This window comes from Trematomus bernacchii, unplaced genomic scaffold (genome assembly GCF_902827165.1).
Source record: "Trematomus bernacchii unplaced genomic scaffold, fTreBer1.1, whole genome shotgun sequence".
NCBI lineage: Eukaryota > Metazoa > Chordata > Actinopteri > Perciformes > Nototheniidae > Trematomus > Trematomus bernacchii.
Window position 1 is genome coordinate 9,500,198 of NW_022987564.1, and position 13,651 is coordinate 9,513,848.

The 13,651-nt window shown below is 39.8% G+C and overlaps 2 protein-coding genes across 2 annotated transcripts; one reads left to right on the forward strand and one right to left on the reverse strand.

Moving 5' to 3' along the window:
• Positions 1-2,321: 2,321 nt before the first annotated feature.
• Positions 2,322-5,026, reverse strand: rpl30 (ribosomal protein L30). Its single transcript, XM_034125505.1, has 5 exons — positions 4,941-5,026; positions 4,778-4,826; positions 4,136-4,281; positions 2,998-3,128; positions 2,322-2,422 (listed from the first exon to the last, which is right to left on the reverse strand). The coding sequence occupies exons 2-5, from the start codon at positions 4,796-4,798 to the stop codon at positions 2,370-2,372; spliced, it is 351 nt and encodes a 116-aa protein (XP_033981396.1). The 5' UTR covers positions 4,799-4,826; positions 4,941-5,026; the 3' UTR covers positions 2,322-2,369.
• A 649-nt stretch (positions 5,027-5,675) lies between these two features.
• On the forward strand, positions 5,676-13,633 carry LOC117478429 (skin secretory protein xP2-like). Its single transcript, XM_034125479.1, has 3 exons — positions 5,676-6,049; positions 8,615-8,977; positions 12,949-13,633. The coding sequence occupies exons 1-3, from the start codon at positions 5,959-5,961 to the stop codon at positions 12,960-12,962; spliced, it is 468 nt and encodes a 155-aa protein (XP_033981370.1). The 5' UTR covers positions 5,676-5,958; the 3' UTR covers positions 12,963-13,633.
• The last annotated feature ends 18 nt before the right edge of the window (positions 13,634-13,651 follow it).

Genomic DNA, 13,651 nt, shown 5'->3' on the forward strand with positions numbered 1-13,651 from the left:
CCTCATTGGATACAAACAATTTGGCAGATCAGCGAGCATTTACCCTGCTGCCTCAAAATGGACGCCGGCATTACCTTGGGACTGACAGCAGGTCAGCTACCAGACAGACACGCTCACCTACTTTCTGCCACTGGGACAGCACAGGGGGAAAACAGTCAAATAAGTGGGTCATATTCTGTCCCTTTTCTTAGTTGTTTACACAGAGAGGGTGACATCAGCTTCAAAAAGTAGTAAGAGGAAACAAGAGCCAAAGAATGGTTTTTGAAACCATCAGCAGATTTGTTATGACATTCAAATTCTCCTTTAAATGTTCCTGCAACTATTTACAATATCTACTAAAACAACAGATACTTGTCAGGGTATGTATTGTGCTGTGTGTTATGACATTGCCGGGCAACAATGAGGAGTTTTTGATCAATACATTTTGTGTGTGAGAATATAAAGCACTCAGTACCCAGTAAACGATCACCGAGTTCACATACCCTCCAATTTATGTTCCTATACAAATGATCAATATGGCCTGACACTCTGTTGCCTTATGATTGTGATTGATTTTTTATTCAAAGTTCTTCTAACTGGAAAAAACAATATAATATATGGATCACAGTAAAGAAAAATAAACAGTACAGTAGCCCTGAAATGTTAAGTGCTGGAGGAGGCTACTCAACATTCAATCTTGTTCTCTTTAGAATGTCTTCATCTGCTGCACATTCTTCTAGGATAATATCATTGGGAATAAGAAAGAAAAAGTTAAGGAAAGGATGCAGTGAGTGGAACATCTGGGTCAAACCGACTGGATGGATGACGGCTTATGTCTGTATCTGGGAAGATGACCGAGCCCTAACGCTGTGAAACTTGATTTGACATCCATGGGATTATGTTACAGTATATCATCTCTTTCCAGTTCATGATTCTTTCCTTTTGATGCTTCAGAAAATATAAAAATATTGTGGTAATGAGGCAAGATCCAAAATGGTATGATTTAAGTGCATTTCTGGATGTTTACCTTGATCACTGTAAAGAGTATGTTGCACTGATTCCAGCAGCCATTTACTCTCTTTTTCTGCTGTTTACCTAATCCCATGGTCCTAATAAGCACGACTTTCTCAGTTTTAAAAAACGAAATAATTAAAACTTAAGACTAAGCAGTAATATAAAAACTGATAGAAATGTAAAATATATTTACATTTTTTTGGAGATGGATTGCCTTCTTCTCGGGGCCCCAAAAGGTCTGTGACGGCCTCAGTCTGATGTCCATCAGCGTTACAGATGAGATATAATCTACTTCATCCACCTGTGCTACTAAACTGCTTATCAGCCAGGCACTGACCCCTACCAGCTGCAGCAGAGCATTGAAGCGGCAGTTTGACCTCTGGGAAAACACTACAGCCTCAGTGAGAATAGCATTTTCTTTTATCCCCCTCTAAAGTTATATGCAACAGAGTTCAGGTGAGTTTCAATCCACTGCCAATCGTCCATTGATGTTTGTTACAGATACTCTGCAGTGGTTATGAATTGGGGATAACTGAAGGAGCTCCATACCCAAGACGAAATGGGTGCTTTCTTTCTGTTAATTGATTAATCAGGTCTTACTCTAGGTATCAAAATCTGAGAGTGTTCTTACAAAAACTGTTTAAATCAACGGGAAGGCTATTTTAAAATGGTGAATTGATGTCAACACATGGCTGCTTCAAAGTGCATCTTACACTCCTTTCCCAAGCTGAACTGCATGATCATTAAATTATCATTTATAGACGTAATGGGTTGTTAAATTAACCCTTTCCTGTGGCTGAAAATGAGTGAATCATCTTGTTCTTGGTTGGCATTGAGAGGTATATTCTCAGTCAGGACATCTACAGTGTGTGACGAAGGCATCCATCACTCATGCCTTTAATACCCCTGAAAGGACAGCGTCCTCTCCATTACACTCAGCGGGCTGCAGCCAATTCCGCAGACTGTCAACCCCAAGGTTTATGTCGGTGAGAAAAAATGTTCTCAAGGATCAGCAGTCGTGTAATTTTAACACTGATGAGTTGGGTGGATAATCTTTTACATACACAGATAATCCTGTGGTCACGCTTTGTTACAAAAGTCTCTGAAGAATATTCAACCGTTAAAAATCTAGTTCTGAATTTTGACATGTTTAGCTGTTAGGGATGGTACAGCTATGCAGAGAGGATTTCCTTCACAGACCTAAACATTTTAAATGGGAGTTTACTCATCTGAGAAAGTCAAAGAGGACACTGATGCTCTCTGGTGGACACGTGTAGGACTGGCACAGTTCTCACTTGTTTTTAGTAATAAAGACAGACAGCAGCATATACTGTTAACACCGACTTTATTTATAACAACGGGGCGGGGGAACAGCTTTACTGGGGTGGCTGCTGCTGGTCTGGCATGCTCCTGATGATGTCAGAATCGCCTGTGGAGAAAAGGACAAAACGTCAGCTTAAATTTGAATACCTCTTACTAATATATAAACAGAGTCAACATTATTGGGAAAGGTACCACTTCAAAGTTGTAAAATATTTGAATAAGGCCAATAGAAGCATTTTAGCAGTCCGACTGGTTGAGTTCCATCTTTATCATCTCAGGCTACATTACATCATAGATCTGGCTACTACTCTCTGCAGCTTAACAAACAAAAGATTCAAGTGCATGAAAAAGTTTCACATTAGAAGCCAAACATGTTTTCATAATTGTATGCCTTAAATACAATTCTGTTAGGACTAGACTACCAATATATATTTAGCAAGGAATAGGTTAATTGAATGAAATTTGTATTCTGTTGAGCATAATTCAAATGCAGTGTTGTGGTTTTGTTTTTTGCTGTTCAGTACTATTAAAGTAGTCGATGGGACAGGCCCACTCGGGACCAATATCCCTGCATCAACTTTGCCTATACACACACACACCAAAGAACAGGCTCAACGCATTTGGCATTAGAAAGGAAAGGGTTCAAATGGACTGCACTACTCTGTGGAGGAAGGTGCTCACCAGGGTCAATGATGGCCAGTGTGCACACCCTGAAGTATTTTCCGCAGGCTGTGCCGAGCTCAATGTTGTTTCCACTGTAGTGGTGGACACCGGTCTTGGCCAGCATGGCATAGTACTCAACCTCAGATTTCCTGGACAGGGCAGAAAGAGGAAAAAAATGTTAGTTAAAGTTTCAAAATACAGGTCAACCATGTTTTAAAAATCCCCCCAAAAGGTGCCAAAACTAAACACCAATAATCAGTCAGTAACCGGACAATCTAAAAAAAAAAAAAAGCTGTTGTAATTGCAACATTCAAGGCTAGCCACTCAGCCCCGGCTTAACCAGGGTTGTGGTGTTTGTGAGGAGATGAAAGCCAATCTCAGATTCTCTGTAGTTTAAGAAAAAGCTTTGTCCATTTTGCATTTCCCTTCTCCACATTCTCCTCCTTCAGTTTGATGAGTGCCTACTATCTGGCATCTTGTCAGTACTTTTCTTTTAGGTTGACTCTCAAAAACATCAAAAGGCAAAGAATAGACACATACAAAGGGCAGGGGCTCTGCAGATAGACAATGCCACACCTTTTTAGTTACTCAACTAGTCTTTACAACAGAATCTACAGCCTTTAAATCTTCTGAAAAATTCAAAAATCTGTTCATAACTTTAAAGCTTGGACATATAAAGAAAAGGCAAGTCACTTAGTGGCCCTGCAGTTAGTTATAAAGATTTTAACAAATATCTGTAATATTTGGCATGCCATTCTCTTTACATCCTAGTCCTTATAATAATAATGCAAGGCTTTTAACAAGCTCTGTCAACTAGAATCACAATCCAGTTTGTTGCCAAGTAGGTCTTCTCATGTGGAATTTGATACGATTTATTAGTTTCAACATAATGTAAAAATTACATGATAAAAACTGTATTTATACTGATCAAGTATGATATACCTGAATTTAAAGTGTTAGTGTGCAATATTGAATATGCTTTCTACAAGATATAGACTTAACCCTAATAGTTGTTGATAAACAATCCATAAACAACTCACATATACCCCCATATAACTTTTGCTTACAACAATTATAAAATAGCTATTTATTCATAGAACCCTTCAATACATCGTCCTACATTTACAATACATGTTGTATCTTTGTTAGGCATTACCTGAGGGCAGGGCAGTTGTTGGCCAGGATGACCAGCTTGGCTTTTCCCTGACGGATCATCTTCTGGGACTGTTTGTAGCCCAGAACGTATTTTCCACTCTTCATCACCAGTTGGAGACGAGAGTTGATGGACTCCATGGACTTTTTCTGTACAAACACAGATACCTAACGTTAATGAATGCTCACAGGCTACATACCTAACCACTTGTCCATCGTTGTGTTCATGCAAAAACCCAAAATGTATGTGGGACATACAAATATGTAATTTAACAAACGGTAACACGAAGGGCAGCACATTAAAATATGCTGACATCGTAAATTAGTAGGGATTGTTACCACGGTTAAGAAAATGTTCTGGTAGATTTAGCATACTAGCATTAGCAACACTGCGGTGTCATTACAGTTACAAACGTTTACCGACAAACATATACACGTCAATAAATAGAGGGACAGTCGCATCATGCTTTCAAACTTTTACAACCGCCAAATGTAAAAAGAAACTATATAAATTGAGTGTAAACACTGCGTCAGCACAGTGAGCAACATTGCTAGCTAGCAGGCCTCAACAGAAACACGTCTCCACGTGAAGAGCAGCCTGGCCCTAGAGCAGCGCGTGCACTCCGCTCGAGCAAACGGCACTCACCGTTTTCTTTGCGGCCACCATTTTTGCGGTTTAGTCCTGACCGGCCAACCTGCGGACGAGAGGAGAGGAGGAGAAGACTGTCGTTAATGTGCGCAGACAACAAAAGTGTTAAAATGTGTAAATCCTAGTGATTTTTATAAAGAAAACTCGGAGCTCGTCTTACTGTAAGTTAACTCCAATATGGCCTCGGAGAGAAAGGAAGTCCCAGCGTGCACTGCGCGGATATCTGTCGGTGGGTCTGCGCAGTCGACTACTGCGCATCATGCTGATTCGATGAGCACAAAATGTATGAAAACATTTGTAGGCTATGTACATTGTCTAAAATCAAGCAAACATGATATTGACCAAAGCTTTTCCCTTCCATTAAAATATCTTTATAAAAAGTCAAAAATATTAGTCATCTATAGTATAGTATACGATAAGAATAATCATAGTCGGCTGTACTTTGGTGTACCAATTACAAGTTATAATATAGTATCTTATTGATTTCCAAATGCTAATCTATATAACTTTTTGAATTGTTACATCTATTATGTTTGATCAAAAATCAAGCTTGCACAGCATTATTCATTTTTAGATTCTCATTTAGCTTTCACTTGATATTGTAATTGCTAATGATGATGATGTAATGTTTTGATTGCAGGACTTTTAATTCTAATGGAGTATGATTATATTTTCGTCTTGCTACATTAAGGATGTCATTTCCTTCCAGTGGATTAATTTAGGGTTGACATTTTTGATGAATCGCAAGTGACCGTGGGCAAGATGTGAGTTTGGCGAGGTTACATTTTTAACTTCCCCTCCCCAAGAGGTGGCCGCTGCACTCTGACTGAATAATGTATTTTCGCACCTGCGCCAGCCTCCTGGAAACAGCCTAAGTTACAGAACACAACAGAAGCCCACATTTCACCTATGTGACCAACTGTTTAGTGACCTGTAGCTACAACACAAACAGCTCAACGCGTTTCTGGAGGAGGAAACACGATGCGTAATTACGCACAGGACTAAAGGAATTTGACTCCCAGCCTGTCTCTATTTGTTCTCGTCGCGGGGACTCGCTGTCCACAGTTTTGAATTCTCTCCATTTAAAGAGCCGATATCTATGCACCACGTCATCAGCGCCTCTCCTCATCCCACAACTCTGAAGTTTACCATCCAGTCCTCTATGAGCACAGGGCAGGATGGGATGCTCCACCAGTTCCCAAACTGCAGCGATAGATCCGACTCGACCTAGTCCTAAACCCGAGGAGAGCAACGGAGCCAGTACAACAGGTGATGCTCATACATTTATATATTTTCTGTGAAATATGGTGCAAAAATACATACGAAATATGTGGAAGTATAAACAGTATGCAGGCGAGTAGCATTTATTGCAAGCATAATTTATAGCCAAACACAGAATGTTTAATATATTAAAGAAAATAATGCTATAGTGAAAAGTTAAATGGAAGCAATGATTTCCTAATCAACCTTTTCCATTCCTTTTATTCTGTAGTTTCATGTTTTGCATGTCAAATATCAATAATGTGTTTTTTGCACAGTGTGAACCTATATATCTCTTAACTTTATAACACTCAAGGCACTGACCAAGCACGATACTCAGCTTTACTTTAGAGAAATTATTGAATGTGACATATCTGTAAATACCAATTTGCCTTAACTACACCCCAAAGATATTACTGTAATTAGGTAATCGAGGTTGGTCTTTATTATTACCTTACAGTAAAAAATAGCCTTGTAACATGTTGTTGGTCATCGTGGAAGTTCACTGCCTTCTCCAAATATAGTTACACCATATACTTATCTTGTGGTGAACGCTGCTCTGATAAAAAGGATCCTACATGCAAATGATCCTCAATGTATTTCTCACTGTACAGTATCTGATGTTTGTAGTTTTAGTGAACCAGAGCTCCACAGTGACAGGATGGGAAAGTTTATTGTCATTATTTAACAGCGGTTTCTGGCTCAGTCTTCCCTGAGAGGGAGAGACAGTGGCATGAAAGCAGATTTGGTGACAGTCTACACTCTACAGTTTCCAAAGGAAATGGAGAAGCCTCTTTGGGAGCTCCTTTGTAGTGCTATAGATGGCCAGGCTGCGGTACAAACTAACACAGGCTTTAATGTAAAACATCAACAATGCATCCTGTGCTTAAATGTAGCAGTGCTGAGGAAACGTAAGAACGTATGTGTAGGTTTAGTTGACTTAAATGCTGTCAAATGTTTATATTTACCAAATCTGTGTTTTAAATGTATCTGTGTTTGCAGTAATGCCAGCTTAAGCACTGTGTGACAGAACTCTAAAGAAGAAGGTAGTGGAAAACTGGTCAAATATTCACTTAGTGGGACCCCCTCTGAGCAAGTGTCTCTTGCTCTAAAGCTCTCTTTGCAGTTCTTAAAGAGATATCACAGGCCTGTATGGAGACACATGCATGCAAGCTCACATAAGTAAGGATACTTTAAATATGTAAAGGAGATGGGAAACTGACTCTGCACAAGTATGTTCAAAGCTCATGTCCTGCAGCTGGACCTTCCTTTGGGTGAAAAGTAAAAAGAGAGTTCCCCCCTATGATTCTAAAAGTGTGTAGTTGTCGTTGTCATAGGAGAGTAGTTTTTGTCTTTGCTCTCAGGTTTCCGGGTTTATTAGCTGATTGACATTGAAAAGCAAGGTGTTCCTGCTATTATCATCTTGGAGGTCAGATGCAAATTTGTCCGGATCTTTTCTTCTTTTTGCATGTGGCTGCTTTTCCTTCGCCTGTTCTTACTTGTCACCCCAAAGAAAGAAAGATGACATCCCTTACCCCGAGATTCAAATGGTTTAAAAGAAACCTTTAAAGAACACCATTATCTCTTTAAACTAAAATATATTGTGACAATTATGATGCACTAAAGAAAGGCACAGACATCGTATTTATACAAACATGGACGTTTGATGATCAAGACTTCTTTTATCCATGCAAATACACTTGCAATGCAAATCCCTCTGAACAAACGAGTACATGGTAGTCATGCACAGTTTCAAACACACAGCAACCTGTCCAGAGAGCTATGAGCTCTGCAGCATGTGTTAATGTTTCTTAGAAACACTCCACATAATCATTAACAATTGTGGTTCCAGTAATTTGTCAGTGGGGATTTCTTTGTGCTATTTTTTACTTCCTTCCCAATGACCTTTGGCAGCAACCATAGGTTTTATATTTTCCAAAGAGGAACAGTTGATCAAGTATTGTAGAACAGTGCATACTTTATTTTTCTTATTGTGCCTGATGCAATTGTTATTCATTGGTGTTTTATTTTTGGATGCTAGGAGTCTGCCTGCAAACAACTCTTATTTAATTACTTACTCCATCTTCAAAGTATGATACATGATGGTGTACATTATAAGATACAACATATCTGTATTTCCTTCAAACCTATGCAGTTGCATTATTAGCCACATTCTCACTGGCTGCTCCTACATTCTGCAAATGAAGTCGGCACAATTTTAACAAAATGTGTTGCATGGCTATCATTATTATAATAGTTGCGTGTTAACATGTTGCGTGTTGCTTGTTGCTTGTTGCGTGTCTATGGCTTTGGGTTATGTCAGCTCTGTGGCCATAATGTAGGCAACACAAACATAAAGTAAACAGAGCACAGTATTGATGCCCCAATAAAATCATATCCAAATGTGTACACATTCTTTTACTCAAAGCAGAAAGAACAATATCATCAGAAGCACATGGTTACCCAAACCCCAGTGAATATAAACACTACTTTGACTCGTGACCCTGCATTTGATATTTTTTGTATTGGTTTTACATAATATCTTGAATTTTTGAATACATGTGATCCTGACAGGAACGGGCAATGAGAATGGTAAAGTAGCTGAGGACAGCGAAACTATTCCCGACCAGACACCTGCTGGCGGAGGCGATGCTACACCTGCAGACAATCCTGCTGCAGCTGCAACATCTGCAGACACTCAGGAGCTTCAGCCTGCTGCAGCCCCCCCGCCTGCAGAGGCAGCAGCACCTGCAGGAGAACCAGCAGCAGCTCCAGCAGAAGAGTCGTCAGCAACACCTGCAGAAGAACCGGCAGCAGCTCCAGTAGAAGCTCCAGATGCAACACCTGCAGAAGAACCAGCAGCAGCTCCTGCAGAAGCTCCAGATGCAACACCTGCAGAAGAACCAGCAGCAGCACCTGAAGCACCTGCAGAGCAAGGTAGGTTGGAGGGCGAAAACTTAACTTGGACAGGTCAATGACAATCTTTTCTTTTTTCGCTAAGGCACATTTTAAGGACTTCCCAATACTGAATGTAGGGGATTCTTACACATAATAATCTACATCTGTGAAACAGGTATTTTTTTAACCACATTTGGTAGAAAAAAATGTCATAGTAGTGTTGTGTGGCATTACGGGAAGTAAGGTTATTATGGTTAAATTGTTACCACTGAGCAGCAGTAACCTGAGCACTGCTCCACCTCCTGCATGAAGACCCAATAAAAACAGCGCAGGTACATAATGTCCCTCCCGTCTTTCCCTCGACCCCCCACAGTCCCACTGCAATGTCCGTAACCAGGTGATACCCAACAACACACAGGCATGTCTTTTAATGAACACACCGGGGCGGCCACACATATTTGTTTATAAGTCACACATCTGATTATTTAGTTAGTATTTAAGAATCTGCCTCACACTTAAGGGTTGGCCTAACCAGGTTGCATGAATTAATGACTGTAATAATGATGTATTATATTGATACACTTTATTATATTTGGACTCACAGAGGAGTCTTTTCATTAGGCTGCTTTCTTGAAAATGTATTAATGAATATTTTCATCTCCTGACAGTATATCTTTGTTTAAAAATACACTTTAATGAAACAATTATACTACAGCCTGGGGAACTAACATTTCCAAGACTTAAAACCTATTCAATAATATATTGGAAAGCTAAGAGTGAGTTTATGTTTTAAAAGTTTGTTGTTTGTACGTTCAGATTTAAAGAAAATATAATGTTTAATATCGACTATCAGCGCTAAAACTTTGGACTTTTTTATACCATTTACAAGAAAAGTATATCCAGGCTAAATCTTTTCAAAAGTAGTATTAGGTAGGGATAGATGTAGGATGTTTAAATAGTGATGACTCATGCCTGAACAATCTGTTAAAGTGTAACCATTGTCCTTTGAGGCTGTAACAGTTGTTACTGTAGGGCTATAGACCAAACCTTTAACTTGAACTGTTTGGCCCAGGGTCAGCTCCTGATGTGTGCAAGTTGCAAGCAAAGACTTCATTTTTTTTAAGCTCTTAAAATGATAAAAACGGTATGATCATGCACAAAACTGGTTGGTTTCAATTACATCTTTTTTTTCTTTTCCAAGATGTGTTGTTAGGATATGGCATGAACACCCAATCAAAACACACAATGTAGTCAGGATCCCTTTGTTGTCTCTGGAGAAAATACTGAACCTGTTCACCTCTCTGGTAACCCCCCTGTATGCTAACATACAAGTTAGTTATTACAACGTAATAATAGCTGCTTTAAATACCAAAAGAGCACATCAGAGTGACTGCAGGTCTGCACAGTGAGGATCCCTGCACACTACATTATTATCTATACATGGAAGTGCTGTGTAACACAATGCAGCATCACATCGCATGCTATCATTTCAATTATTGCTTCATGATGCAAATGAAAGGCAGTCGACTCATGAGGTCAGCTCTTCATTTTCCTCCTAGTCTTATGCAAAGTGTCTACCACTGTAATGCAGTTTGGAGAAAGATGGACAAGGAAAGCTACAGTACTGGCTTATGCAGTGGGGGAAATGCATTAGTTTCTGTACATTACCATATATTGCCTCCTATGGGTCTACCCATACCTTCAAGCATTTATTTAGGCAGTTATCTGGTACAGGCACCATCACTTGTTTATGTACATCTTAAGATATGGTAATACTGCCAATTTAAAAACTAATCTGGGGTTGAATGAAGGTTTTTTTTTATACGACAATACGTCATTATTATGGTTTATCCAACAGTTTGATTGCTGGGGTGTTGTTTCAAAGACTATCTGGTGTCAAAATACTGCCACAAAATCATTTTAAAACTCCAGCCTTTAGTTAGCTGTACATGCAACAAGAGAGAATAGACAGAACAGTGCAAGCTGTTTCTAACAGATTACTCGACAGTTTGACAAAAAGTATTGAATATAATTAATAAAAAGTATACATTTATTTGTTTAAATATTAGTCAGCACTCTCCTTACCCTTTCTCTGCACTTGACCGACCCCTTTGGTGTCCAACTTTAATCATTTAGTTGTGACTCAGCTGTGGTTGGCTGGCCTGCACACACCTTGTGTGTGTGTGTGTCAGTATGTGTGTGTAGGTGTGATGCCAACATTTTGTTGTCAACGTGGTTTCATTAAGGTGCAATCTGAGTCCACAGAGAAACCAGAGCATGCCAACATATATAGGGCTTTCACTGGCTATGGGCGATGTTGCCCCTGTTTCACAGCCAATGGAGGCAGATGATCGAGTGTCACTTAAGCGGGGGTGAGATGGGTTTGGTGAAGTCTTAAAAAGAAAAGTCATGAATGTGGGGGAAACTTCTGAAGCAATTGGAGTCAGGACTCAAAGAGAGACACGATGGAGAGCTGGAGCTTTGATGGCAAACACTGACGGTTTATTTGGAGCTTCGGCCGGAGAATTCACAAGACATGTCACGGGTCACGAGTTGACCACACGGTTGAGATGCCACAATCAATTTTGAAGAACTCTACCCCAGACCCATGTATTTAGCTAGTTCAGAGAGAATGATCAACATTGTGCATAACAAGATAGAATCAGCTGACGCCAACAGGCAGGAACAGGGAGACAAAACACTGAGAGCACAGCAGCCAAGGTTACAGGTGCGTGTGCTCAGTCAGGACAGTATGAACTGATAAACTGGGTCAAAGTTATGGGCCTTGGAAAATATTTCCCCAACAATGAAAAGTCCCACATTGGAGTGTAAGGGTTTTACAGGCTGAATGAGTAAAGTTTTTGTTGCTACAGACCTGGGATTTTCAATGCAGACTCAATCTGCAGTACTGGTCTTAAAGTTATTTTTGAATTACAATCAAACATATTAACTTACTTCCACCTACTGTATCAAGCCATGCAGGTATAGGTATGATTTTAGGATTTCTGCTCTAAATGATTAAATGTTTTTGTGGTGTTCAGAGCATTGCAAAAATAAATTTGGAACAGTTGTCTTTTCTTTAAAGGGCCCATGTCATGGCCATTTCCACTGATCATAATTCCATTGTTGAGGTATACTAGAATAGATTTATATTGTGCAATTTTACAAACTCACATTGGTTTCTCATACAGCATCTCTGTAAACTACTTGTATTCACTGAATTTCACTCTCTGCCTTTAACGGCTCGTTGTAGCTCCACTAGCTCCAGCCCCCACCCTCCCTGTGAGCACAGTGTGCTCTGATTGGTCGGGACGTTGTGAATCGCGCTGAGCTCCGTGGAGGTGTTGTTTCCTTGTTAGCGATACACAGCCAAACACAGCCAAACTCATCCTGAGCACACACAAAGTCACAGCCAAAGTAAAAACAATAAGTGTGGCTTGATATTGAGCAAGAAAAAGGTTGATAAACGCTGTGAGAATGGGTCTGCAGAGAGAATTTCGCCGCGATCCCAACTGTCTGTTATCAGCCTGCAGCCAGGCAGGAGAAATCAGCTGAGCTGCCTGCTCCCTGCACACAGATGTGTGTGTGAGGAAGTCCGTGGATTGGTCAATTTGGACCAATCAGCGGGGGCTTAACGTAACGGCTCCGCGGACGTAACGTAACGGCTCCACGGATTGGTCCATTTCGTTCCAGGTGCGGCTTGACATCATGCCGTACCCGGAACGAAATGGAAGAATCAAATGGACAATGACGTATCTCCAACGAGGCGTTTTGGGGAGGTATTTTCTGTGTTAGAGTTTTACTCGCTACAGGGTGTACTTTGAGGGGTTTGACTCTGCACACCGTTTACATGCATAAAAACCTTCATAACACACAAGGGGACGGGTAATAACCGGAAAAGCATGACATGGGCCCTTTAAAGTCAAACCAATGTTTTTATAGTCACATGGGCAATTGTTTCCAAAAACATCTACGCAACCTAAACATGTTTCCCCTCTTTTGGTTTTCAGCTCCCAGTGAGTGAGGTGCAACATGAACGACTGCACAGAAGAGTTTGTTGGAAGTTTCCATCTTTGTTTGCATGCACGAGTAAAAGTATGAGTAAGATGTCGCCTTGTTGCCAAGATGCAGACCCTGTGATGAAAAACGACTTTCCGTCAGGGTTCCTCAGTCATCACTGTGCCTTTTTCCCTTCATAATATTGCATGGCAGCCATTTCTGCTTGCAAATTGTATAATAACATAGCTCTGTGGCACTTAATGTTTGTTTTCATCATTTCAGGGCAATTTAAATGATAAATTGTCATAGAAATGTCTATTTATTATCTGTATAGAATAATAGATTATCTTTGATTTAACTTGAAAAAAAACATCCTATACTTTTCCACAAAATTATAACTAAGGAAACCAAAGCCAAAATATATTTGATTTATGAAATATTATTCTACTTGCGATGCTGGCTTTGATTTTACAAACGTGTTTGTAATGAGTATGAAGAGCTGTTACTATGAAGTTAAACTTATGACTGTTAACATTTATATAAAAGCATGAATGAGAAAAGTGTAAATGCTTTTTTGTTTCTGTCATGATTTCTCTCTGGGAAAAACTTCCAAAATCTGTTATAAGCTATATCAAAAAATAAAAAAGCCACCTTAAAAATGGAATGCATGTACTTTCTTAAAGCTGGATGAATACACACGTTATGTCTGATGTG